We start from the raw sequence: 24,172 nt of genomic DNA on the forward strand, positions 1-24,172 counted from the left end.
ATATATATATATATATATCTATATATATATATATATATATATATATATATATATATATATATATATCTATATATATATATATATCTATCTATATATATATATATATATATATATCTATATATATCTGTTTCAAGCTGAGTAAAAGCTGCTTTTGTTAAAGTACAGAGACTCGGCATTGTGTTTTGGGGTGCAAGAAAGGGCCTCGCATGTCACAGGCTATTTAGAGCAGACTAATAATAGAGCTGTTACGTTTAGATTGTGTTCTGTTGTAAGCATAAATGTTCTTTGATTGCGTCCTGCTTTAGAGGAAACTTTGAAAAAGCAATAGTCATGCTTTTATTTAGTAACTTCTCGAAGTAGTTTTACTGATGGCTGAAAATGTTTTTCATTGTTATAATGTTATCTTATAATATGTTGCAGTTTCAGGTGCTTATTGTCAAAGATGCAATGAAAAAAAGACTGATGTTCTGTCCAGAGAGTGTTTCTATGTTGAACTAATCACTGGAGCATTTCTCAGTCCCAAGCTTCATTGTTGGCATTGGAAAAATAATGGATGAATAGATATTTGTTATACATAGTACCTATTGGGATTAAGAATAGTAATTAAATAATTCATTAAGGGCACACAAGACAGTGAGCGCAAGCAAGACGGAGAGCCCCGCCCGCCAACTCTTAGACCATGGGATACGCTCGACATATCCCCGCCCCCCAACTCTAACCCTCCTACCGCGTCATGGGATACGCACGTCCTTCCGCATCCAGTGTCGCTCTCGAGGCATGTGCACTGCCTGCTGATGTGCCCGCACGCAACAACTTGCCTCTGTCGCTTTCGTCTGTGCATAAGTCCACATGCACCTCTGAGCCACATTGACTTTTCACGCAAGACAGAGAGCCACGACTGCCAACTCACAGGGCCCCACTAATGGGTTAATGGCACTAGACTTTCTGTTAGCAGCATTCACTGCAGTGTACTGGAGTGTAAGACTATCAGATCTGCTACCTCACAAATTGTCCTTATTTCCCGGATTTTCCTAACCCCATCAGATTCTAATTTGCCTTTTACTTTTACACGCAATTTCCTGTTAGATTGGTGTTTGCAATGACTATTAATAAGGGACAAGGACAAACTTTCAAAAAGATATGCCTGTATCTGCCAAAACATGTTTTCACTCATGGACAATTGTATGTTGCTCTCTCCAGAGTTCCATCTTTTCATTCTCTGACAGTTGTATACTCAATCCCTCCCCATTTGGACAACTGTGTCTTTCAAGAAGTGTTCACCCATCAATAAATAATTATATGCGGCGTATGCTACGCCGCGGGTTGGCTAGTCGTAATTATTAAACTGAAACCCAGAATAAAGAAATCTTGCAAGCACAAGTCTGTAAAAAGGATTGTAAACATTTATGGAGAAATAACACTCCAAATAATTAATAGTTTGATATTGTCAGTCCCAGTTTACTAATTCTTACATCTCTTCTTTTCACAGCTGTTTTTCAAGAGATACCAGAAAACAAAGTACAACACTTTCATTCCAACTCTGAAGGAATTTCTCAAGCCAGTTTCTTCCAAGCCACAGTTAAAATGACCATTGATATAAGAAGAATGAAGTCTGCTAGTTGGCTTTTTGAAGATGGGTTGTGAGCCAATAATGCCTGCATTCTTGATGAGGATTATCCCAAGCATAATAAAAAATGTCGCGCTTATATATGATATACAGTATATGAACTATTTGTGTATTAAAATCCCAATAGAAGTTGGAGAGATCAGTAAATTAGTATGTGTCAGACTTTCATCTTCTTCATTAAATATAAATAACCTGATTATTTTGTAGTTAAGACACTTGACATTTTCTGTTTCTTAGATAAATGTAAATAAACGCAACTTCTCGAGGGTCCAGCTTTTGTAATTGTGTCTCACTACGGTGCAGTTGCCTTCGCGTGCACGCGCATCTTCCTTGGAAAGGCGCGGGTTAAGTGTGCAGCGCCCGCCCTTCCTCCCTGCGGATCGAGAGTGGAACTCGACAGGCAGCGTCGCTTCCTGCTGCTGAAAGAGGAGGAGGAGGAGGAACCTTGGTGTTGAACGGCCGGTAAACCGGAAACGATGCGCGTGTGATATCGGGTAAACATATTTGTTTTTCATACGAAAATATTGGGTTGAATTGTGTAATTTTGAAGGTGAATATAAGGCATGAATGTCAAGGGAAATGGGCGGTCAGCAAAGACTATCTCAGATGGCTTAGTGAAGTCGTTGGTTGAACTCAGTAACAGCTTAATGATTGGTTCTGGCACCCAGTCCCTCCCAGGTGAAGCGCACTCACTTTATAGCAGGACGTCACCGACGCTTTCAGGTGCAGCGCATTCTTTTTGTGCCAGGAAGTCGCTTTCTTTTTCAGGTGAATCGCGCTCACAATGTGGCCGGGTGTGGTCGCGGCTTACAGGTGAAGCGCTCTCATTATTTTGCAGAATGTCGCCGGTTACAGGGGACATCTGTTCAGAATTTAGTAGAATAAACTGTGGCTGGTGATACATGCACAAAGTGTGGCCCCATTCTGCCAGATGACCTTATTTGCGCTTTGTTTCCTAATGAATCGTTAATTCTTGTCTTCGCGGCTATTAGGTGCCACCCGGTAATACCGTAGGTGGTTAATGTGCCACACTTACAGGTGAAGCACATCCATGTTATGTTAGGGTATCGTTACTTTATTCATTGAATAGACAACATGCATGGCAGCGTTCTGGTGAGGTGCGCTCACTATGTGGCAGGGTAGGTAGGCGTTACTGTCAGGTGTAGACCACTGGCTAGGTGGCAGGTCGCTGCCGCTGTCTCCTCCTTCAGGTGAAACGCGGGCGTTGTCGTGCTCTCTTTGTGCCCCGTGAACAGGAAGTACGGAGCAGGTTGCAAGGAGATGTGCTGATTTTATGCCGCAGACCTGTGGATATTCTTCATTATAAAAAGGTAAGGTAAGATGGAAAAATTAAACTATACTGGAAGTGAAGCTAAGAGGGAAAAAAAAGCGGATTAAGAAAATGAAAGCATTTAATAGTCAGTCTTTAGCTTGTATTCCGCTTTACATTTACGCGGTACAATCTGTCTACCCCAGCGCTAATTCAAACGCTGCTGCCGTTGCTCATTTAACAATGCATTAAAAGTAAAGTGCTGCAGTATTACAAAATGACACTGTGCCTTTTGTAGATCAAGTTTCTCAACAGAATATGAAGTTACTGAGTTATTCAATCTTAATTCAATGTAGCGCCTGTCATAGCCGTAGACCCAGTAGCACAGTGACTGTTATTGCCTCACAACACCAGTGACCTGGATTTTATTCTCAACCCCTTAAGTGAATGTTTGGAATTAAAACACATACCCCTCGTGTCTGGATTGATTTTTTTCCTCCCTGATATGCAGAAAGATAGCATGGTAGCACTGCTTCCTCTCAGTAAGGAGACCAGGGTTTACATCCTGGGTCCATCCTGCATGGAGTTTGAATGCTCTCCCTGTGTTTGTGTGAGTTTCTTCCCACAGTCCAAAAACACGTGAGTTAAGTGGACTTGTGTTGCTGGGATAGACTACAACTCTTCCATGATCCTGATCAGAATAAACAGGGTTTAGAAAATGGACAGAAGATACTCCCACAGGTATCCGAAGTAGGTTGGCTGTTGAAATGGTGTGACGGATGGGGTCAGGGATTTGGGGATTAAAGAAATGAGTGTTTGTGGTCGTCATGTGATAGACTGGTGTATCAACCAGTGTTTGTCCATACCAGGTTCTTCAGGGACAGGGATAAGCTTCACCTCCCCATGCCTGTCTACAGTTGCAAGAAAAAGTTTGTAAACCCTTTGCAATTAGCTGGAGTTTTGCATTAATTCATCATAAAATGTAGTCTGATCTCCAACTAGGTCACAATCATAGAAAAACATTATCTTAAACGTCTTAAACTAATCCTGCAAACAATTGTACTTCAAGTCAATACTGAACACAACATTTAAACATTCAGAGTGTAGGTGGAAAATTCATGCAAATCTTTGTAGTTAGTAACTGGTAGAAACTCCTTTAGCAGCAATAACCTCCAACAAATGTCTGCTGATGCTGATCATACCTGTACAATAGCAAGGAGAAAATTTAAACTGGAGGTGTCAAACTCAGATCCTGGAGGGTCACAATGGCTGTAGGTTTTGGTTTCTGCTACTTTTTCCTTTGCTTACCAGTTACTGCTGCTAATGCAACAAATTAATTTAGTTCTTAGACTTATAAACTTTATAGACTTTATGTATAAACTAGCAATTAAACAAAACGTAAGCCAATATATGACCAGCTAAGAAGGGGACCTCAAATCCCACCAATATTCTAATTATAAGCCAATTGTTCTTGTTAATGAAACCAGTTATTTTAATTAGATGGCTTGTTGGTGCTCATATTTTGCTACATCAGTAATTTTAAAAACTGTTGATTTTCCTTTTTCTGAGGACACCATCAACGTGTTTTGTTGACTACAACAAACCAAAATTTCTTAGACTTTCACCTGATGGACACACAGGTGTACACAGAATCTTGTTGTGTTGGCTTGCTTTGCATATCTATCATATTATTTGATGATTAAGGAAAAAACATGTAAGGGTTCCAAGTCTTGTAAAACAAGCTGATTACATTTAAGTTAAAAGAAGTGTGTTTCATTGTCGGTAGTAATTCTCTAGTAATTAACAAAGTGGCTAGAATGAAAACCCTGCAGCCGCTGTGTCTTTCCAGCATCTGAGTTTGACACTGTTGTTTTATATCATTTCTATTGATACAATTTTTGCAATTCAGTGATTTTTGTGGGATTTTTTTTATATGAACAGCTTTCTTCAGGTCATGGCACAGCCTGTAAATTGGGTTGAGGCCTGGGTTTACATATTCAGTTCTTTATTTACTTCAGTGTGTTTAGGTCATTGTCTTTTTTGCATCACTTAACACATATGGAGCTTGAAGTGACAGAATGCTGTGCTGAAAGTTTCCCGTAAAATTTTGAATTTATTTTACTTTTTGTAATAGCAATATGCACGGTGGTGCAGTTGTAGCGCTGCTGCCTCGCAGTTAGGAGACCCGGGTTTGCTTCCCAGGTCTTCCCTGCATGGAGTTTGCATGTTCTCCCCATGTTTGCGTGGGTTTCCTCCAGGCGCTCCGGTTTCCTCCCACAGTCCAAAGACATGCAGGTTAGGTGGATTGGCGATTCTAAATTGGCCCTAGTGTGTGCTTAGTGTGTTTGTGTGTGTCCTGTGGTGGGTTGGCACCCTGCCCAGGATTGGTTCCTGCCTTGTGCCCTGTGTTGGCTGGGATTGGCTCCAGCAGACCCCCGTGACCCTGTTTTCGGATTCAGCGGGTTGGAAAATGGATGGATGGATGGATAATGTCAGGGCCTTGAAACAGCAAAGCATCTTCCTTGCACCATATTTCATGGTAGGAGCAAGGTTTTGGTAATTGGGGGGCAGTGTTTTTTTCCAAGTTTGTGCATTTCTGGGAATAGTTCAACTTTTGTCTCAGCTTTTTACAGGCCATTGTCCCAGAAGTGTTGTGATCTTGAAACTGAAGCACACTTGCAATATTTTCTTTGTTCAGCATTTTTCTTATAATTGCCATATAATCAAAGGCTTGGACAAGTTCAAGAGGTTTCTGCAGGTTTAGCTCCTTTACGTTATAGTGGGTATTCACCTCTGGTCCTGGAGGTCCACATACTTTTTCCAGTGTGGACAGTTCATTTTCTAAAAATTATATTTAGTATTAACAAGTAATAAAGTTTTTGCATGTTATTAATTTGAGTGGATAATGTTTCTTTATTGTGAACAATTAATGTAGAAATCCTGGTTATTCTAAAGGGTTTGCAGACTTTTTCTGTACACAGAAAAATTTATTGATAGATCTTACATTGTTGGAATTAACAAATAAAACAAAACGCAGTATGGTGAGGTTGTTGAAATTGTACTTCTAGCTAGCATATAGTTATGAGAAATAACATGTAAACCTTTTGAAATTTTCTGTATTCCTTTGTGAAAGAGCAATATAATGTTAATCTGGGTCATAGTAATAGATAAAGGAAATTTACTGTTATTGAACACATAACAATGTTTTCTACCCACTGAATCCAATTCAGGGTCACAAGGCACTGTGGTACATCCTGGCAAAATTTGGACACAAAGCCAGAGGGTTAAACAAATATCACACTCAAAATTGTACACACTCAAAATTGTACATTTTCATATTTTTGTTGAATACGCTTTACATTTTTCCAGGCTACAAATGTAGAAAAAAAAATATATTAACCCTTAGGTTTATTTATTGTTACTTCCTTTTGTAATGGTATTTTCTGAATTATTTTCTTGCATGGCCAACCAACATGCAACAAGTCACTACTTTCAACTCACTGGTAAATAAAAATGTTATAAAGTATATAACTTCATTTTATTTAGTAGAAAACACATGTCCGCTTAACTGATGTGCCCCTAACCACTGTTTCCACTTGTTTAATTATACTCCCAGTTTCTGAAACCTGTTGGAAGAAACCCTGAGAAAAAACTCCCGTGTTTTGTGATACCATGTACGTTAAAATGATGAATGATATAAATACAATTGAATGATTAATTCACGTGTAAACAAGTGTTACCTTTGTGGAACAATGCTATATCAAATATGTAAGAGCCACTGTGAGTAGTTTAAGGACTTAATATTTGTATATGGTGAACCGGGGAACTGGTTTACTTGTACACATTGTCCATGGAGCATGTAGATTTAGTATAAATAGACAGCTAAAATGCAGCACCATCAACAGAAAAAAGTCAGCTTGAGGAATAGGGTATAGCCAAGAAGTAGTACTTTATTCAGTGTAACACGTTTAATTAATTGTTTATTATGAACGTTTCTAATGTTGGTTTCTCTTTTCAAAAATTATCCTGTCTGCAAGCTACTAAATAAATATAAAAATAAAACAGAAGTGAAAGTGTAGGGTTTGATAAACATAAGATTTGTTTCATTTCTGCATTTTTTGTTTTAAGTATTTACATATGCTATAAACCGAAAAAGCTAACATAATAATGTCAAAGATTAGTGACTCTGAAAAATGAGAGAAACATTTTGCTTTGGTGTTGTGACTTTTTCAGGTAATAGTTTATTGTAAAAATAATTAAATATTGGTACTTTCACCAATGAAATCACCAATAAGTCTCATGAAATTCATGACAGCTATCATGTATAGTATATACAGTATAGTATATGTATATGTATAGTATATACATTGTATACAGTGGGTGTATGTATGTGTATAATATATATTTCCAAACTCAAGCAAACTTACAATTAATTACTGATCCCTATAACTTCAATCAAATGTTTCTCATAGACACTGACCAAACTGGTACAGAATTTAGTATTTTCACCCATTCTTCTTTCAGTTCAGTCCAATCAAGCCACAGGATTTCAGTACAACGAAGGTCAAAGCTGTGACTTCAACGTCCAAAAATTGTGACTTTCTTTACTTTAGTTCTGTGTTTGAGGTCACTCTCATGCTGAGTTACTTACTGTTTTGGTTTTATGAAGAGGTGCCTTGCTATTCACCTGTAGAATTTCCTGGTACAGCTTAGAGCTCATTGTTCCCTCAAAAACTATCCTTAGGCAGCAAACCAGTCGTATGCCATGATGATCCCACAGATGAGATGCTTTCAGTTTGCTGTTGAAAGGTAGTGTTATGTTTTTGTCAAAAATAACACTGTGTGCATATACCAAAAACTTCTACTGTTGTCCTCTCTGTCCACAGAACTATGATCCAGTCATGTTGTGTAATATTTATTTAGTCTTTAACAAATTTGAGAAGCAATGTGATTTTTGAAGAAGTGTGGTTTCTGATATGGCCATCTTAATCAGTGATTTCCTTTTTTTTTTTTTTTGCAGCTTTATGAACTTCAAAATGATTGTTTTGATGTACTTTTAAGCAGGCCTTAATGTAAAAGTGTCATCAGTTTTATAGGGTAGTGCACCCCAAACCTACACCTGATTGTTATCTCATTGATTGAAACACCTGGCTCTAAGTGCCCTCTTTCATAGAGATTCACATATTTTTTCCATCCTTTCTATTTCAGGAGATTGTGGGAGTGGTATTGTGCAGTTGTTTTAACCAGACTCTCTTTTGCTATTTACTTACAGTAAATGACTTGTACTGTTAATGTTTATCACTTTAATTTTCATTAATATGATCACATCTAAGGTGCCATTGAAGTTCAAAGTCAAGATTATTGTCAATTGTACAGACTATAATGAAATTCCTACTTGCATGCGGTTGTCCAAAAATATTTAACAATCTCACAAATGTGTTTTAGCATCTTCCACATTATTACAGAGATTCTCTTCCTTGAGCAGAGCCCCTACCTCACCTAAGATCAGGTCATGTCACTGTCACAGAGCCAGCTAGAGTTGATCTCACAGGTGGTAATCCAAGAGAGATGTACACCTAGGTTTAAGGGATGATGTAGCTTCAGCTTATTAGGTGATAGGTTATTTTCAAGTACCAGACTGTGACTATTAGAGTAGTGAAGAGGCTGGCTTACTGTATAGTTAGTAATTTTTGTGCTTCTTAGCCTGGCAAAGTCTGCAGAGATTTAAAATACTTTATCTGAAGAAATTCAGGAGGGTAGGTGAAGATCAGCCCACACACCCTGGCTACTGTTAAAGGCTACAGAAGAGCTATTGTTCATTTGAGTAATTTAAGTCCTTTTTTCTGCATTTTGTCCACTCTAAAATGCGGACTTAGAGTGGGACACGGAGGCTCCAGCTGCCTTTCTGTTAACGCAACCCAAGTATCTATCTAAAGTCCATGGATTTACCCCTTGTATGTAGCTATAAGCCTAAGCAAAAATGTTAATATGAACTGGTCATATATCAAGAGAGAGGTCAGAAAAGATGTGGATAGAAATGCGGTGGGTTACATGAGGGGTATTTCACCCCTAAAACTGCAAAAGACTGTTTAAAATGGTAAAAGCTTGTCAGGCATGGTAAGCTGAGCCATTGGCCATTAAACTAGTTTGTGCATGTGCAAATAAAATAATCAATAATGCATGTACAAAATAAAATATAAAGCTTATTACATACTTTTATGAAATTACTTTCCCTTCATATGCAAATAAAATAGCTCACTGATTTCTGGGGAATATTACAAGAATTATATTAGGAACATCCTGACTAATTTTGCTTTTTATACTCCAGAATACTGTAATACTAATATCAGAAAAACTATATATCATATTAGACTAATCTATTTTAAGAATGTAATACTGTAAGATTCTACAAATGATATTTCACTTGAAGGTACAAAACTGAAATGCCTGCTCAGCATAAAGAACTGCATCAAGAACATTACAACATGTGATTTTAGCCCAGTTTGCAACATAATGCCACTATTTAGTTAGTGTAAGTGGTGACAAAATGCAGAATACTGCTGAAATAACACCTCTTCAACTGTATGTATTTTATAGCAAAATGCTTATACCTGTAGATATTCTCCTTACAGTCATTAACCCATTAAAGTGTGTACTACTGGAAAAATACTGTATCAGAAATAATTCTTGCTGTTTACAGTACAGATTGTGCTTTGAATTTTAAAATAAGTGTTTTTTTGAGTATTCTAAGTTTGTTTATAGATATCATTTACATTCTATAAGTGTTTCATATATTACACCCTCTGCAATTTGCCTAATCAACTACCATCCTGCCATATGCCAGTGTGTAATTGTATATTGTGTATTTAATAAGATGGTGTTTTGTTTATTTACCATGCACATGTTATTCTATGGTTTCTAGGGCTTTTCCTCCCAGCTGCCCTGGTTTTTCTTCCAAGCTAACAAAAGCATACAGAAGTTACTTGGTGATTCCAAAGGGCCCATTCTCTACGTCAGTGAGCCATGCCTATTCACAAATGTTCCCTGGCTTGCATTCAGTGCTGCCAGGACAGGCTCTGGCTCCCCCGTGACTATGCATTGGTTTAACAAGGTGTGAGAATGTTATGTTCACATTAAATTAAATTAAAAAGGATTTTGGTAATAACACAATGTGGTTAGCATGACTACCTCACAATTTCAGGGACTAGACTTGAAATCAGTCAGTTTCTTTGGAAAATTGGCACATTCCCCTCATGTCAGTGTGAGGGTTTTCCTGATACTCCAGTTTTTCCCTTATCCCAAAGATGTGTAGGTTAGTTTTGATTTGTGATCCTAAATTACCCCAGCCTAAGTAAATATGGTCTATGATGGATTGGCTAATCTGTGCACTGGTTGCTCTTTCCTTGATCCTGATGACTTACTTGGCATCTCATGACTCTTTATTGGAATAGATAGCTGTGGTAAGTGTTGTAATGTTGTGTTGGGTGAATTATCCACTTATTTGATAAGCTGGCACTTTAGTGATAATTTTGCTTTGGTGAGATTTGTCTTACTAGGCATAAGTCCAATGACACCATTTCCCCTTTTGCTGTAGTGCTGTAGTAGCCCAACCCAACCCTTTCTGCCATTATATTTTTATCAATAATAATAAATTTTATTTATTTTGCACTTCATATTTTAGAAATCTCAAAGTGCTACATAGTAGAAACAAACATAATAAAACAAGAAAATCTATGTATGCTTTAACATCAAATAATTAATAATAACTGATAATTAAGTCATCTCTTTTGGTTATGTTTGGGATCTTTACCTTTTTGTCATTGTGTCATTTTTTTTTCTTTGTATATTCCGCATAACCAAATACAGTATACACCTTGGCTCCACAGATCATTCAGTCCTATTCATATGTTTTCCACAAATTATTTGATTTAAATAGCTCCATGTGTTTTTTTCTTCAAAACAAATCCTACTTTTGTTTTATCCTCTTATTACTTCATAAATAGATTTTCATTTTCTAATGTGTTTTACTTTCAATGTATAGAAGTTCTGCAATGGCTCCATCTTCAGTAAAGCTACAAGAACTAATTCGTCTAATACGTACAGCAAAGACCCAGGCAGAAGAACGTGCTATTATTCAAAAGGAGTGTGCTGACATTCGCTCATCTTTTCGAGAGGAAGATCCATCTTTCCGCTGTCGAAATGTTGCTAAGCTACTATACATGCATATGTTAGGATATCCTGCACATTTTGGCCAGGTAGTAATGTTTCCAAATTTCTGAATAATTTTATAACAAAATGTTTGATAAGTGTTAGTGTTTGTTTTCTTTTGTTTATTTTGAATATGGATGCTTAAAGTAATATGTAGTATGAAAAAAAAACACTAATGAAAAATGGTATAGTAAGATATTAGTATTTATTCACATATACTTTGAGATATAGCTTAAACTGATTTCTGAAAAAGTGATTACCATGTCTACCAAAACAATGTAGTTACTTTATTATTGTTTTATTTCTTTATTTTTAAGACCTATTAATCCAAGACAACTGCAAAAATTGGCATACATGCAATATGCATGTTTGCTTAGTAAAATAATGCAAATTTATAAGACAATAAAAATACAAATAATTAAAGAGTTTAAGAAATGTAGCAGTGCAGTTAGCACAAGGGATTGATGACAAAGGAGCAAGCTATAAACAAAAGTATGTTAAAACTGAGGCCAGAATGGGACAGATAAAAAGCAGTTAGAAATCCAAAGCAACAGTCCAGAGGCACCTGAAGAGTAGACAAGGAAAAATTCTAACTACTAGAAATTTATTACACATATTTTCCTCAAACAGTGAGGAAAATCAATAGCAATTTAAGTAAATGGAAATTCAGTTTAAGCAAACTGAGGTTAAGAGGTGATGTGATTGGAGAATTGAAAATCACAAAAGGAATTAGTACAGTGGATCTCAGCTGTTATTTTAAAACAAATTATTCATGAACATAGGGACACAGTTGGAAATTTGTTAAGCTCAAATTTTACCCAAATGTTAGAAAAGAACTATAGACAGATGGAATAAATTGCCAAGTCACATGGTGGAGATTAGGACTTTAGAAACCTTTAAATCTTGACTCAATGTTATTTGGAGGAATACAGGTTATTTTAGACAATGTACGTGAATAGGAATGACATGGATGTTGGGGTGAATGGCCTGTTCTAATTTTTTTAATAATGTAATGTTCTAACATTTTATTGATTCGGTACATCAGAGCTGTAGTAAGGATGAAAACTAAGGCACAACAGAGAATTCATAGAGGAGTGCCTGAAAGACATGAGGTAGTGAGGAGCAGGGCCATATAGGATATTTTATGTAAAAACTTGAATTTTGAACAGAGTCCTAGTAGTATTGGGAAGTTAGAAAAGATGGTGAAACAGAAGCATACTGTAAGGTATAGAATATACCCAGCATATGAGTCATGGGATATCCATTGCAAAAGAGACCGTAAGTATTGCCAGAAGAAATAGCTACCACACATGTAATGAGATTTATGTGTCAACATTTATTGAAGTATTTTGTTTCAATATAATCAGTTGACAACCTAATAAATCCACTGACAAATTTATTTATTTTTAGATGGAGTGCTTGAAACTTATTGCATCACCCCGATTCAGTGACAAGCGTGTTGGCTACCTAGGGGCAATGTTGCTGCTTGATGAAAGGCAGGATGCAAGCCTTTTGATCACTAATTCAATTAAAAAGTAAGTTCCTGTTTATTATTGCCTACTTTTCTTCTATTTCTTGACCCTCAATATTTACAGTTTACCATTTGTGTCTTATTGTCAATTGAAATTTTGATGAATTAAAGCTGAAAGATCATTTATTACTTTGAAGAACTGTTGGTAGACAAAGACTGTGAATAGAAAAATCAGTGACAGATATACATATTCATTCATACATGAATTTAATATTCTGATTTTTGTATCATGCTTGGTCATTGTTAATGTTGCTTTTGCACATTCTGCCCTTTTCAGCAGGGTTTCCTCACACATCTCCACAGATATTCATTATGCTAATTGGTGACTGTAAATTGGGCCTGTGTGTGCTTGAATGGGCCCTGCAATGGATTGGCACTTTATCTGGGATACTGGGATAGGCTCTAGGCTCCCTGTGATCCTAAATTTAATTAGGTGCATTTAAGAATGGTATGATGTGATCTGTTATGTTTCTTGCATTCCCAGTTATTCATACATTTAATTTCAGTTTACTAAAATGCTGTGACAAGAAGAAAATAATTAAACTTAAATTATTTATACAGTGGAAGGAAAAGAGAGACATATTAGACAATTAGATGTGTCTTTTATTATAATACATTGATGGATTCAAAGCCTTAGGACTTGAATAACATTGTGAGTTTTGAGCCATCAGTATATGGAATTTGTCACCTTCCCATAGCCATTTCCATGAAACAATAATCAAAGCAGGCTATATAATATTTGTTGACCATCAAAATAATTAATTAGCCCTGATCTAATACTGACTGATAAAAGGGAGTATTTCATGTGACTCCAGTTCATAACAAAACAAACTGAGTCTTAATAATTATTCTCATGAATTGATTTGCTTAGCTATACAATAACCAAGTTAGCCTGGTCACTTTAAAATTTACTTGTACTAGGGGGCTCTGCCCCCTCCTTGCCCACCCCCGTGTTTGGTTAACTGGATATACAATTTAAAGAGATTGTTATTTTCATGGGAATTGTTAGATATGCATTATTTTCACTTTTACTTTAAAACTTTAGTAAAAACAATATATGGAACTAACTTTTCTTTAAGATCGCATTGAATTTTGATTCCGTGTTTGGACTACATCATGACAACGCAATGTATAACTGCCTGTGAGTGAATATTGTTTCTTTCTCTCTATTAAATAAAACAACTTTTTTGAATGTTTGTCCATGCTCTTTCTTCTTCGCTTAGGCGTTGACGTGTCATCTAGAACGTATAGAATTATTTTCCTGATAAAATTTATGAGCTGAGAGCGCAGGAAGTGTGTCTGCCAAAAGTATTCACACGACTGAGAGCTGAGAGCGCAGGAAGTGTGTCTGACAAAAGCATTCACGCGACTGAGGTTAGATGACCGTGGTCTTGTTTGAAAATAGTTGTAAGTAGGGCGTGACTTGAAAGAATCCAATGGCAAAAGTCACCGTCTCATGGGACTTGCTTCCAAAGGTTTTAAGTATGGCGTGACTTGAAGTCTGATGGGACTTCATACTGCGCCAACGTTTTTGGAATATTTTAATTATCTCTGGCAACATGAATTAGACGATCTACAAGTCTCCGACTTAAAGTTTAAATCTGAACAATATATTCAATCTCTTTTCGCTGTTCTGTTATTTCACCGAGTAATTATTTCCATTTGTTTGTGCCAATGCGATCTTTACTATCCTTTTTTTTTTTTGAGTCCACAACTAGCCCACAGTTCAACAATAGTTACCAATCTGACTAAGTTTAGCATAGCTTGTTCTTCAGGTCAGGCAGCTATGAACAGAGATTGTGCCCCCTGCACAGACATACAGACTTTTTAAAATCTTGGTGTTTGCAACTCTAAGCAGCTTTGAGACCGTTCTCTCAAGTACAAATGCAAACGCCAAATGCAAAGTACCCAGGATGTGGTTTATGATTTTCATTTTACCTACATGCAGCCTATATCTTGTGACACTTTCAGATTATTAGAGAAATCCCTCCAAATCAAAATGTTTGGTTCGCTAAACATACATTATGAATAATACCATTTTTCTACTACCAGAATCAGAAAACACCCAGAGTTAGTCACACAAGTATTGGGATTTCATCTGCAGTGAATTACAGTTGTTTTGAAGATTTACATTAAAATATGTTTTGCACAAAAATCCAGAAAGTGAAAGACAGGGTTTTAAAAGAGTATTGAGAAAAATAAGTCATTGTGTACAGACTTGCCACCTGCATTGATAACATGATAACAGAGAGATATGATGCTGTTTATCTTGTTTTTTCAAAATACCTTTGAAAAGGTCCCACTGAGAAGCTTATAATAAAACAAAAAAAAATTACGATCCTGTGATATTCTCATTTATTCAATATTTAAATATGCAAATGTCACAGCACTGTTGCTGTATAATTCTATAGATAATTCTAATCTATATTTACTTGATTATTCAAATGTCTCTGTTAATAGCATTCCCTTGTAATCCAGGAGAGTTGCCTATAGCACAGCTGCAAAACCTATGGCATAACATTTGTGTCAAAATGTGAAAAAAGGAATTATGAAATATATTAATAAATAGCACATGAAAAACTAAAATTACATATAAAGATTTAAAAAATGCATGGCTAAATAAAAGTTGTCTAGTTATCATGAAAAGCTACATCAGTGTTTTATTCACTTTCAGTAATGTACTCACTTTTAATTTAATTTTTGTAGGTTTTTTTTAAAGGCTGTTAATATTTTACAGTGGGGCATTTCTAAATGGCACAATACAGAATAGCTTATTTAGTGCCAGTGCAATTTATTTCAAAAGGTCTCTTTTCATGCTGGTTTTATTGTCTGTCATTTAATTAAGTATTATTTATAAACATTGTTGCAGTTTTTTTTATTTCATGACTCATATAGTGTGTGTCTATATATATATTCAAGGCATTCGTAGTCTGAATCACAATCTGACTGTGTGGGTGGTTACCTACCAGGTAACGCTTGTGGTTGGTCAGCAAGTCGGCTAATGTCCGCCACGGTGCCTATGATAAAAAACATTTCAACCATATATATATATATATATATATATATATATACATACATACTAGGGGGCTTCGCCTCCTGCTTGCTTCGCTCGCCAACCCCCGTGTTTGGTTTTCCAAATACACACTTTTAAGATTTTTTTTCTTTGAACTTCTGTAAAAACAATATTTGTAATCTTGCGAGTCTCAATATGCTGAATCTTTTTAATGAGGTCAGTGAGATATGTGTTTAATGACTTTGTACCATAATTTAGAATAGGTTTCTCCTTTTGGAATTTCACGACAGACAAAATGATCTACATCATCAGCAGTTAATGTTTTTGTTACAAAGTAACCAATAAATGCATGTGCGCTAAACTCCGTTTTTGAAATTCTCAAGATTCTTTATTTGTCACATGCATAGTTATACAGGACAACACGCAGTGAAATGCATCCTGATCCGCTTATCAAAAACGTTACAAAGTTAGAAGAATATCAGTTAGATTAACAAAACATCATAGATTAAAAGATAACAGTATAGCAGAACATAATAAATAAGTAAAATTATGTGAATAAAGTAGAATTAAGTGTTGAGGTGCAATAGTGTAATGATTATTGTGCAAAACCAAAGTTAGACTGGTGCATAGTTAAATGAGGCAGTTTGTTTGTTTGCGCTACTGCGATCTTTACTTTCTTTTTTTATATTTTCTAATTTTCCTACTTTCATATCCTTTAACTTTCTCCACATGTGTATAGCACCAAGTTTTTTTTTTTTTTTTTTTTTGAGCCTTTCTAATTTTACTGCTTTCATAATCTCTAACCTGCTCTGCATGTGTTTAGCGCCAATGTTTGTAAATGTCTTTATGAAGTTCTACTTTGTCTTTTACTCTTTGTCTTTTAATTCTGAGCCGGATTGGACGTGCTTTTTTTTCCCAATTCCACTTGTTCCAGGCTGATAATTACTTTCCTTATTTTCTGAATTTGAACCTCGATTATTCTTTTTTGCTCTTTTTTCTCTCCAACACTTTTGAGTCTCTTTTCTCCGTGCTGGTTTCTTCTTCACTTAGATGTCGACATTTCATTTATACCGTACTGTGCTTATACGCTTTATATACGCTGAGAGCCCTGAATCTGTGTGTGCTCAAATCCTTTAGACGACTGAATGTTTTGCTGCCTCTTGGCTTATTTGATATTGATTGTAAGTAGGGCTTGTCTTGCAAGAATCTCATGTTGCACGTCATCGCGAGACGGTCCTGGCACAAAGTCTCATGTTTAAGGTCCCCGCCGAGGAGCTCTGTGGCCATAGGTCACTTTTCTCCGAGCTTTTCTTTCTTCTTCATTTAGTCGTCGACATTTCATTTCTACTGTATTGACCTTATACACTTTATATGCTCCGAGAGCCCTGGAGCTGTGTGTGCTGCATGACTGCCTTTACACTACTGATTTGTTTTTTCTGCCCGTGGTCTTATTTGTTGATATTGCTTGTAAGTAGGGCGTGTCTTGCAAGAATCTTGTTCTATGTTCCCGTGAGACACATCGTGGCAAGTCTCTTTCGTCTTGCGGGTCTTTTAAATGTCTTCCAAGAAGATCATGTATCGTAGCCTTGCTTTTGATTTCCAGGACAGGACTTCTTTTTATTATACAGTGCTCCTGGAAAGTATTCACAGCACATCACTTTTTCCACGTTTTGTTATGTTACAGCCTTATTCCAAAATGGATTAAATTCATTTTTTTCCTCAGAAGTCTACACACAACACCCCATAATGACAACATGAAAAAAGTTTACTTTATGTTTTTTCAAATTTATTAAAAATAAAAAACCTGAGAAATCACATGTACATAAGTATTCACAGCCTTTGCTCAATACTTTGTCGATGCACCTTTGGCAGCAATTACAGCCTCAAGTCTTTTTGAATATGATGCCACAAGCTTGGCACACCTATCCTTGGCCAGTTTTGCCCATTCCTCTTTGCAGCACCTCTCAAACTCCATCAGGTTGGATGGGAAGCATCGGTGCACAGCCATTTTAAGATCTCTCCAGAGATGTTCAATCGGATTCAAGTCTGGGCTCTGGCTGGGCCACTCAGGGACATTCACAGAGTCTTGGCAGTGTGCATAGGGTCGTTGTCCTGCTGAAAGATGAACAGTCGCCCCAGTCTGAGGTCAAGAGTGCTCTGGTGTAGGATTTCATTCAGGATGTCTGTGTACATTGCTGCAGTCATCTTTCCCTTTATCCTGACTAGTCTCCCAGTTCCTGCTGCTGAAAAACATCCCCGCAGCATGATGCTGCCACCACCATGCTTCACTGTAGGGATGGTATTGGCCTGGTGATGTGCGGTGCCTGGTTTCCTCCAAATGTGACGCCTGGCATTCACACCAAAGAGTTCAATCTTTGTCTCATCAGACCAGAGAATTTTGTTTCTCATGGTCTGAGAGTCCTTCAGGTGCCCTTTGGCAATCTCCAGGCAGGCTGCCATGTGCCTTTTACTAAGGAGTGGCTTCCGTCTGGCCACTCTACCATACAGGCCTGATTGGTGGATTGCTGCAGAGATGGTTGTCCTTCTGGAAGGTTCTCCTCTCTCCACAGAGGACCTCTGGAGCTCTGACAGAGTGACCATCGGGTTATCGGTCACCTCCCTGACTAAGGCCCTTCTCCCCCGATTGCTCAGTTTAGATGGCCGGCCAGCTTTAGGAAGAGTCCTGGTGGTTTTGAACTTCTTCCACTTATGGATGATGGAGGCCACTGTGCTAATTGGGACCTTCAAAGCAGCAGAAAATTTTCTGTAACCTTTCCCAGATTTGTGCCTCGAGACAATCCTGTCTTGGAGGTCTACAGACAATTCCTTTGACTTCATGCTTGGTTTGTGCTCTGACATGAACTGTCAACTGTGGGACCTTCTATAGACAGGTGTGTGCCTTTCCAAATCATGTCCAGTCAACTGAATTTACCACAGGTGGACTCCAATTAAGCTGCAGAAACATCTCAAGGATGATCAGGGGAAACAGGATGCACCTGAGCTCAATTTTGAGCTTCATCGCAAAGGCTGTGAATACTTATGTACATGTGCTTTCTCGATTTTTTTTTATTTTTAATAAATTTGCAAAAAACTGAAGTAAACTTTTTTAAAGTTGTCATTATGGGGTGTTGTGTGTAGAATTCTGAGCAAAAAAATGAATTTAATCCATTTTGGAATAAGGCTGTAACATAACAAAATGTGGAAAAAGTGATGCGCTGTGAATACTTTCTGGATGCACTGCATATATTATATACAGTATATATATATATGTCACTGCACTTTCTCATGTGATTGTTTATTTCATAGTTGCCATTGTATCTTCAGAGTAGCTGCTTTATACTCTGGGACCACCCAGGTGAACGTTTACGTTTCCTTTTTTCTTACTGCTTTTGCCCTATTTTGAAGAACTACCAGTTGCTACAAAGGTACCATGAGTAAATCAACTGATTCACAGCAGCTACACTTTGTTTTTGGCATTCCAGTATGCATAGCGATCTTAATTTATGCATTTAATTTGTATGTTTTGTAATCCTTTTTATTAAACATGAAAACCATTTTACGTAAACTAATTATTTATTATGTTTTATTTTTTGGACTGCTAATACTACCTGAAACCCTGGCTATGTCCCTGCTATTTTATGCTTAACTTTACCTTAATTCAAATTACAGATTAAGAACATTTTACACCATAAATGTACTGTGTAACTATATGCAAAGTGATTATAAATTAAGTGCACTAAAATGAGGGAGACCTAAATTAAAGTATGAACCTAAAATAATGTTCTCAGTGTTTTTCCTGAATATGTTATAGTCTTTTTGTTTTTTAATCCAGGCTGTCCTTTTCACTAAGCTTTTCCCCATCAGCTTTTCTATAACTTCATTACTGTGTTTGTTTTGTTTTTGATTATTTAGTGATATGAACCACAATAGTCAGTATGTCCAGGGCCTTGCTCTGTGTACACTGGGCTGCATGGGATCCTCTGAGATGTGCCGTGACCTTGCAACAGAGGTTGAGAGGCTGTTGAAGACATCTAATTCCTACATTAAAAAGAAGGTATACAAAAAGTAAATTAACCTTTAAAGTAAAATGAAGTTTGAAGTGTATTTAATTAATCATTTCTAGTGTTATTCATTTTATTACACCAGCATTTCTTAATACTGTAATTTATAAAACATAATATTATAAAAGTATGTAGAAGTAGAAGAAAAAAATTTTAAGAGTTCTGTATTATTAAGGAAAAAAACATTGGCATTCTGGCATGTTAATCAATTTGTTAACTCCATATTTTTTATTAGAAACACTTACAGGGTGAGGCAGAAAGGACAGACGTTCTTTACAAAATCACAGAATTGAAAATTTTTTCTTACAAAGAAATGTATTGAAAGATTTGAGTTCATATTGAAATAGCATTTGACAATTTGTAGGGATGGCGATGCAGGTCTAAATGCAAAATACGCCTTACCGAGCGATTAATGAGGCCAAGTTCAGAAGAATGCTTCTGTGCAGATTGACTTGGACTGCGCAGCATGGCTAGTCGTACGCTTTCCACATTTTCAGGGTACGTGCCGGTCGTGTAGCCCCCGGCGTCTTTTCTTCATTAGTGTACCTCATGTACGAAGTGCTTTAACCCAATGTAGGATAGTGTTACGAGCGGGAACAGCTTTATTTCTGTGGATATTGAAATGGCAACAAAACGCACGCTGAACTGCGGTAATAGATTGGTTGTTCTTGACAAAACAGTCGTACGCAAAAACGCGGTGTTCTATCGTCCACGGCTCCGTGGCTTCAACTAAAAAGAAAATAAAAAAATGCTAAGACTTCACAAATCTAATTCCACCTACCGCACATCTGTCACTCCACCTAGCGGTGAGTTCTAGCCATTTCAAAGACGTCCGTCCTTTCTGCCTCACCCTGTATTAGTACTGTATACTTTTTGGCAACTTTCAAAATAAGCAATTATTATTTTAAAAGTAACAAAAAAAAGTGTTATTTGCAAAGAAACGTGTATTACATTGAGGTTATTTCAAAGATAAGGCATATGATAAGCAGTTTTGTTTTAAATAAAAATGCATTTGTAATATTTATTATTTTAACATGCACTTAATATTGGTATTGAACAGTGTCATATAATATCATAATATTCTTAGTTCACATTCAGGAAGTGTCAGAGCCTCTACTGGCAGCACTGGGCACATGTGAGTAGCATCCCTAGATGTGGGGCTAGTCCAATCCAAGGCACACTCACATCTGCACACCTAATTAGGCTGACCCAAGGGAATAAAAAGATTGAATTTGTGAACTAGCTGTAGTAGTAGATATCACACAAAATTGCAGAAGACTGTATTAGTCACTGTAGTTCCATACAACACATGGTACAAATGCAAATAAATATTGATTCTTGGCAATGCATCAGCATACTTTTCTCCAGAGGTCACAATAATAGCTATCAAAAACATCCTTGCTATATATGTAATGACTGAGATGAGAAATCTTTGGTTCAAGGACTAAACAATGAGTTAAAAATACAGACTGTAGATAATGAAATAAACTTTTGTTAGGAAAGCACAAAAAATATGTAAAGAGCATAGCTTTTTGGCAATTGGGCACAAGTTCATTATGAAATTTTGGCACAATATACATTTGTTTATTTATGTATTTAATTGAATTTACTTATTTATTGATTGATTGGCTTTATTATTTGTCCTGTGAGTCTGTATCCTTGTTTTTTGTTTGTTTCTGCTTTTGTATGCATCTAAATTATCCCTTGCAATTAATAAAATGTATCTAATCTAGTCTAATTAATGGTTCTAGCAGCATTAGAAACTTAGAAAAATTTTGACAAGAACAGGCATATCAGCTCAACTAGGCTTGCCAATCCTATCCACTTAATTTCCTCCAAAATAACATCAAGTTGAGTTTCGAAGGTCCATAAAATCCTACTGTCCACACTACTTGGTAACTTATTCCAAGTGTCTATTGTTCTGTACATGAAAAGAAACTTTCCAGTGTTTATGCAAAATTTACCCTTACCAAGTTTCCAACTGTGTCCCCCATGTTCTTGTTGAACTCACTTTAAAGTAACTGTCTCAATCCACTATACTAATTCCCTTCATAATTTTAAACATATCAATCATGTCTCCTCTTAATTTCCTTTTGTTCAAATTGAAGATGCTCGGCTTTTTTAATATTTCCTCAAAATTCACCCCCTACAGTCCTGAAATCAGCCTGATCACTCTTCTCTGGATATTTTCTAAAGCTGCTGTGTCTTTTTTGTTGCCTGGAGACCAAAACTGCACACCGTACTCCAGATGAGGTCTCACCAGTGAGTTATAAAGCTTGAGCATCACCTCCTTAGACTTGTACTCTGCACATTGTGCTATATAATCTAATATTCTGTTAGCCTTCTGAATGGCTTTTGAGCACTGGAAGTTGATAGTGGCAAGTCCACCATGACTCCTAATTCTTTCTCATAAGAAGTACTTGCAGTGTTCAACCTTCCATTGTGTATTGAAACCTAACATTTTTACTTCCTACATGTAATACTTTATATTTACTGACATTAAATTTAAATCTGCCACAAATCTGCCCAAGCCCTTATGCTGTTTTATTTCCCTCTGTAATAATTCAATGCATTCTATATTATCTACCAATCTACCTAGCTTGATATCATCTACAAACTTAACCATCTTGCTATTCATGTCCCTATCCAGATAATGTGTATATATATTAAAAATAGCAGCGGTGCCAGCACTGACCCCACTTTTAACTTCACCCAGTTCTGAAAAGGTTATTTACATCGTAGCCCTCTGCTTCTTGTGTTTCAGCCAATTCTGCACCCATCCACACTCTACAACCTGGAGCCTTATCAAATTCTTTCTAAAAGTCAAGATAATGTTACATGCACCCCTCTGATCGTATTGTTTTGTTACCTTCTAATGGAATTCCAGCATGTCAGTAAAACACGACTTCCCTTATTTGAACCCACACTGACTGTTCAGTGACACTCCTGTTTTTCCTGTTTTATAGTAGTTATAGTATATAGCATTATAGTTATGGAAAATAATAGGTACATTTGCTTACTGGTAATATAAACTTATTAAAAATATATATTAATTAGTTACCCAGTATACTTGGTCCCTACATGGGACTAAATATCTTTACAGTTGTCATTTTCTGCCTATAACTCTATTTCTTTTCTTTTTTTTTATTTTATTAATTTTATTGGAATCCATACAAAGCAATAAAGTTTTTACAAAAAGAAAAATTGAGTTAAGAACAGATCGATCCCCACCCCTGAGAGAGAGAGAGCAAGCTAAACGGCGTAAAATTTAAGGCTTGTAAACATACCTAAATTAATAAATTCTCTGTGCTTCATGAACTTATTTTAAAATATTACTGATTAGATCCTGCCATGTTTTGAAAAAGTCTGTACGGATCCTCTAACTGAGTATTTGATTTTTCCAATTTAAATATATAACACATCGGTTTCCCACTGACTTAAAAGAGGAGAGTTTGGGTTCTTCCAGTTTATCAGAATAAGTCTGCGTGCCAACAGTGTAGTGAATGCATTCACAATTTGTTTGTCTTTCTCCACTTTAAACCCTCTGGAAGAACCCCAAACACAGCTGTTAATGGGTTAGGAGGGATTGTGAGTCCAAGGCTGTCTGAGAGGTAATTAAAATTTTTGTCCAGAATAATGTTAATTTGGTGCAGGCCCAGAACATGTGACCCAGTGAGGCTGGAACTTGGTTGCAACGTTCGCAGGTTGGATCATGCCCTGGAAACATTTTGGAGAGTTTTAGTCGAGACAGATGTGCTCGATATATAATTTTGAGTTGAATAATTGTATGCTTTGCATATGGAGCTCGAGTGAATTCTCTGCATTGCTACTTTCCACTCCTTTTCTGATATATTAATTGAAGATCTTTTTCCCAGTGTCCTCTTGGATCTTTGAAAGGGAGGGATTGTAAAATGATTTTATATATTGTAGAGATGGAGTCTAAGTCCTTAAGATTGAGCAATATTTTTTCCAGCATGGATGAGGGTGCAAGATGAGGAAAATCTGGAAGGTTCTGTTTAACAAAGTTCCTGATTTGAAGATAGTGAAAGAAATGTGTAGCTGGAATGTTAAATTTGGAATGTAATTGTTCATAGGATGCAAAGGCGTTGTCTATATAAAGATCTCTAAGCAAGTTAATTCCAAATTTTTCCAGATATTAAAACTGCATATGTTTGTGAAGGTTGAAAGAGATGGTTCTCTTGCAGAGGTGCCACAGATAGAAGCTTCTCCGTCTTAAAATGCTTTCTACATTGGTTCCAGATTCTAAGTGAGTGGAGCGCAATTGGGTTATTTGTATATTGCCGATAACGTGTGTTTATTGGAGCACAGAGCAAGGAATACAAAGAAGTACTGCAAGATTTTACTTCTATTGCGGTCCAAGCCTGTGTATGTTCTTCTATTTGTGTCCAGGTTCTTATCGCCTGTATATTTGCTGCCCAGTAATAAAACTGGAAGTTAGGTA

At 36.6% G+C, this 24,172-nt stretch overlaps 2 protein-coding genes across 3 annotated transcripts in view; both read left to right on the forward strand.

The window, feature by feature from the left end:
* LOC120525529 overlaps positions 1-1,894 on the forward strand; it is a 38,580-nt gene extending 36,686 nt beyond the window's left edge. For both annotated transcript variants that reach the window (XM_039747911.1, XM_039747902.1), the window contains exon 10: positions 1,490-1,894. In XM_039747911.1, coding sequence (XP_039603845.1) covers positions 1,490-1,588 — 99 coding nt within the window. In that variant the 3' untranslated portion in view covers positions 1,589-1,894. The remainder of the gene's footprint in view (positions 1-1,489) is intronic.
* Positions 1,895-2,148: 254 nt separating this feature from the next.
* Positions 2,149-24,172, forward strand: part of ap1g2 (adaptor related protein complex 1 subunit gamma 2) — a 47,465-nt gene continuing 25,441 nt past the window's right edge. Inside the window, exons 1-4 of the mRNA XM_039744338.1 lie at positions 2,149-2,958; positions 10,939-11,152; positions 12,516-12,640; positions 19,562-19,703. Coding sequence (XP_039600272.1) covers positions 10,949-11,152; positions 12,516-12,640; positions 19,562-19,703 — 471 coding nt within the window. The 5' untranslated portion in view covers positions 2,149-2,958; positions 10,939-10,948. The remainder of the gene's footprint in view (positions 2,959-10,938; positions 11,153-12,515; positions 12,641-19,561; positions 19,704-24,172) is intronic.

The sequence above is a fragment of the Polypterus senegalus genome, chromosome 1 (assembly GCF_016835505.1).
Source record: "Polypterus senegalus isolate Bchr_013 chromosome 1, ASM1683550v1, whole genome shotgun sequence".
NCBI lineage: Eukaryota > Metazoa > Chordata > Cladistia > Polypteriformes > Polypteridae > Polypterus > Polypterus senegalus.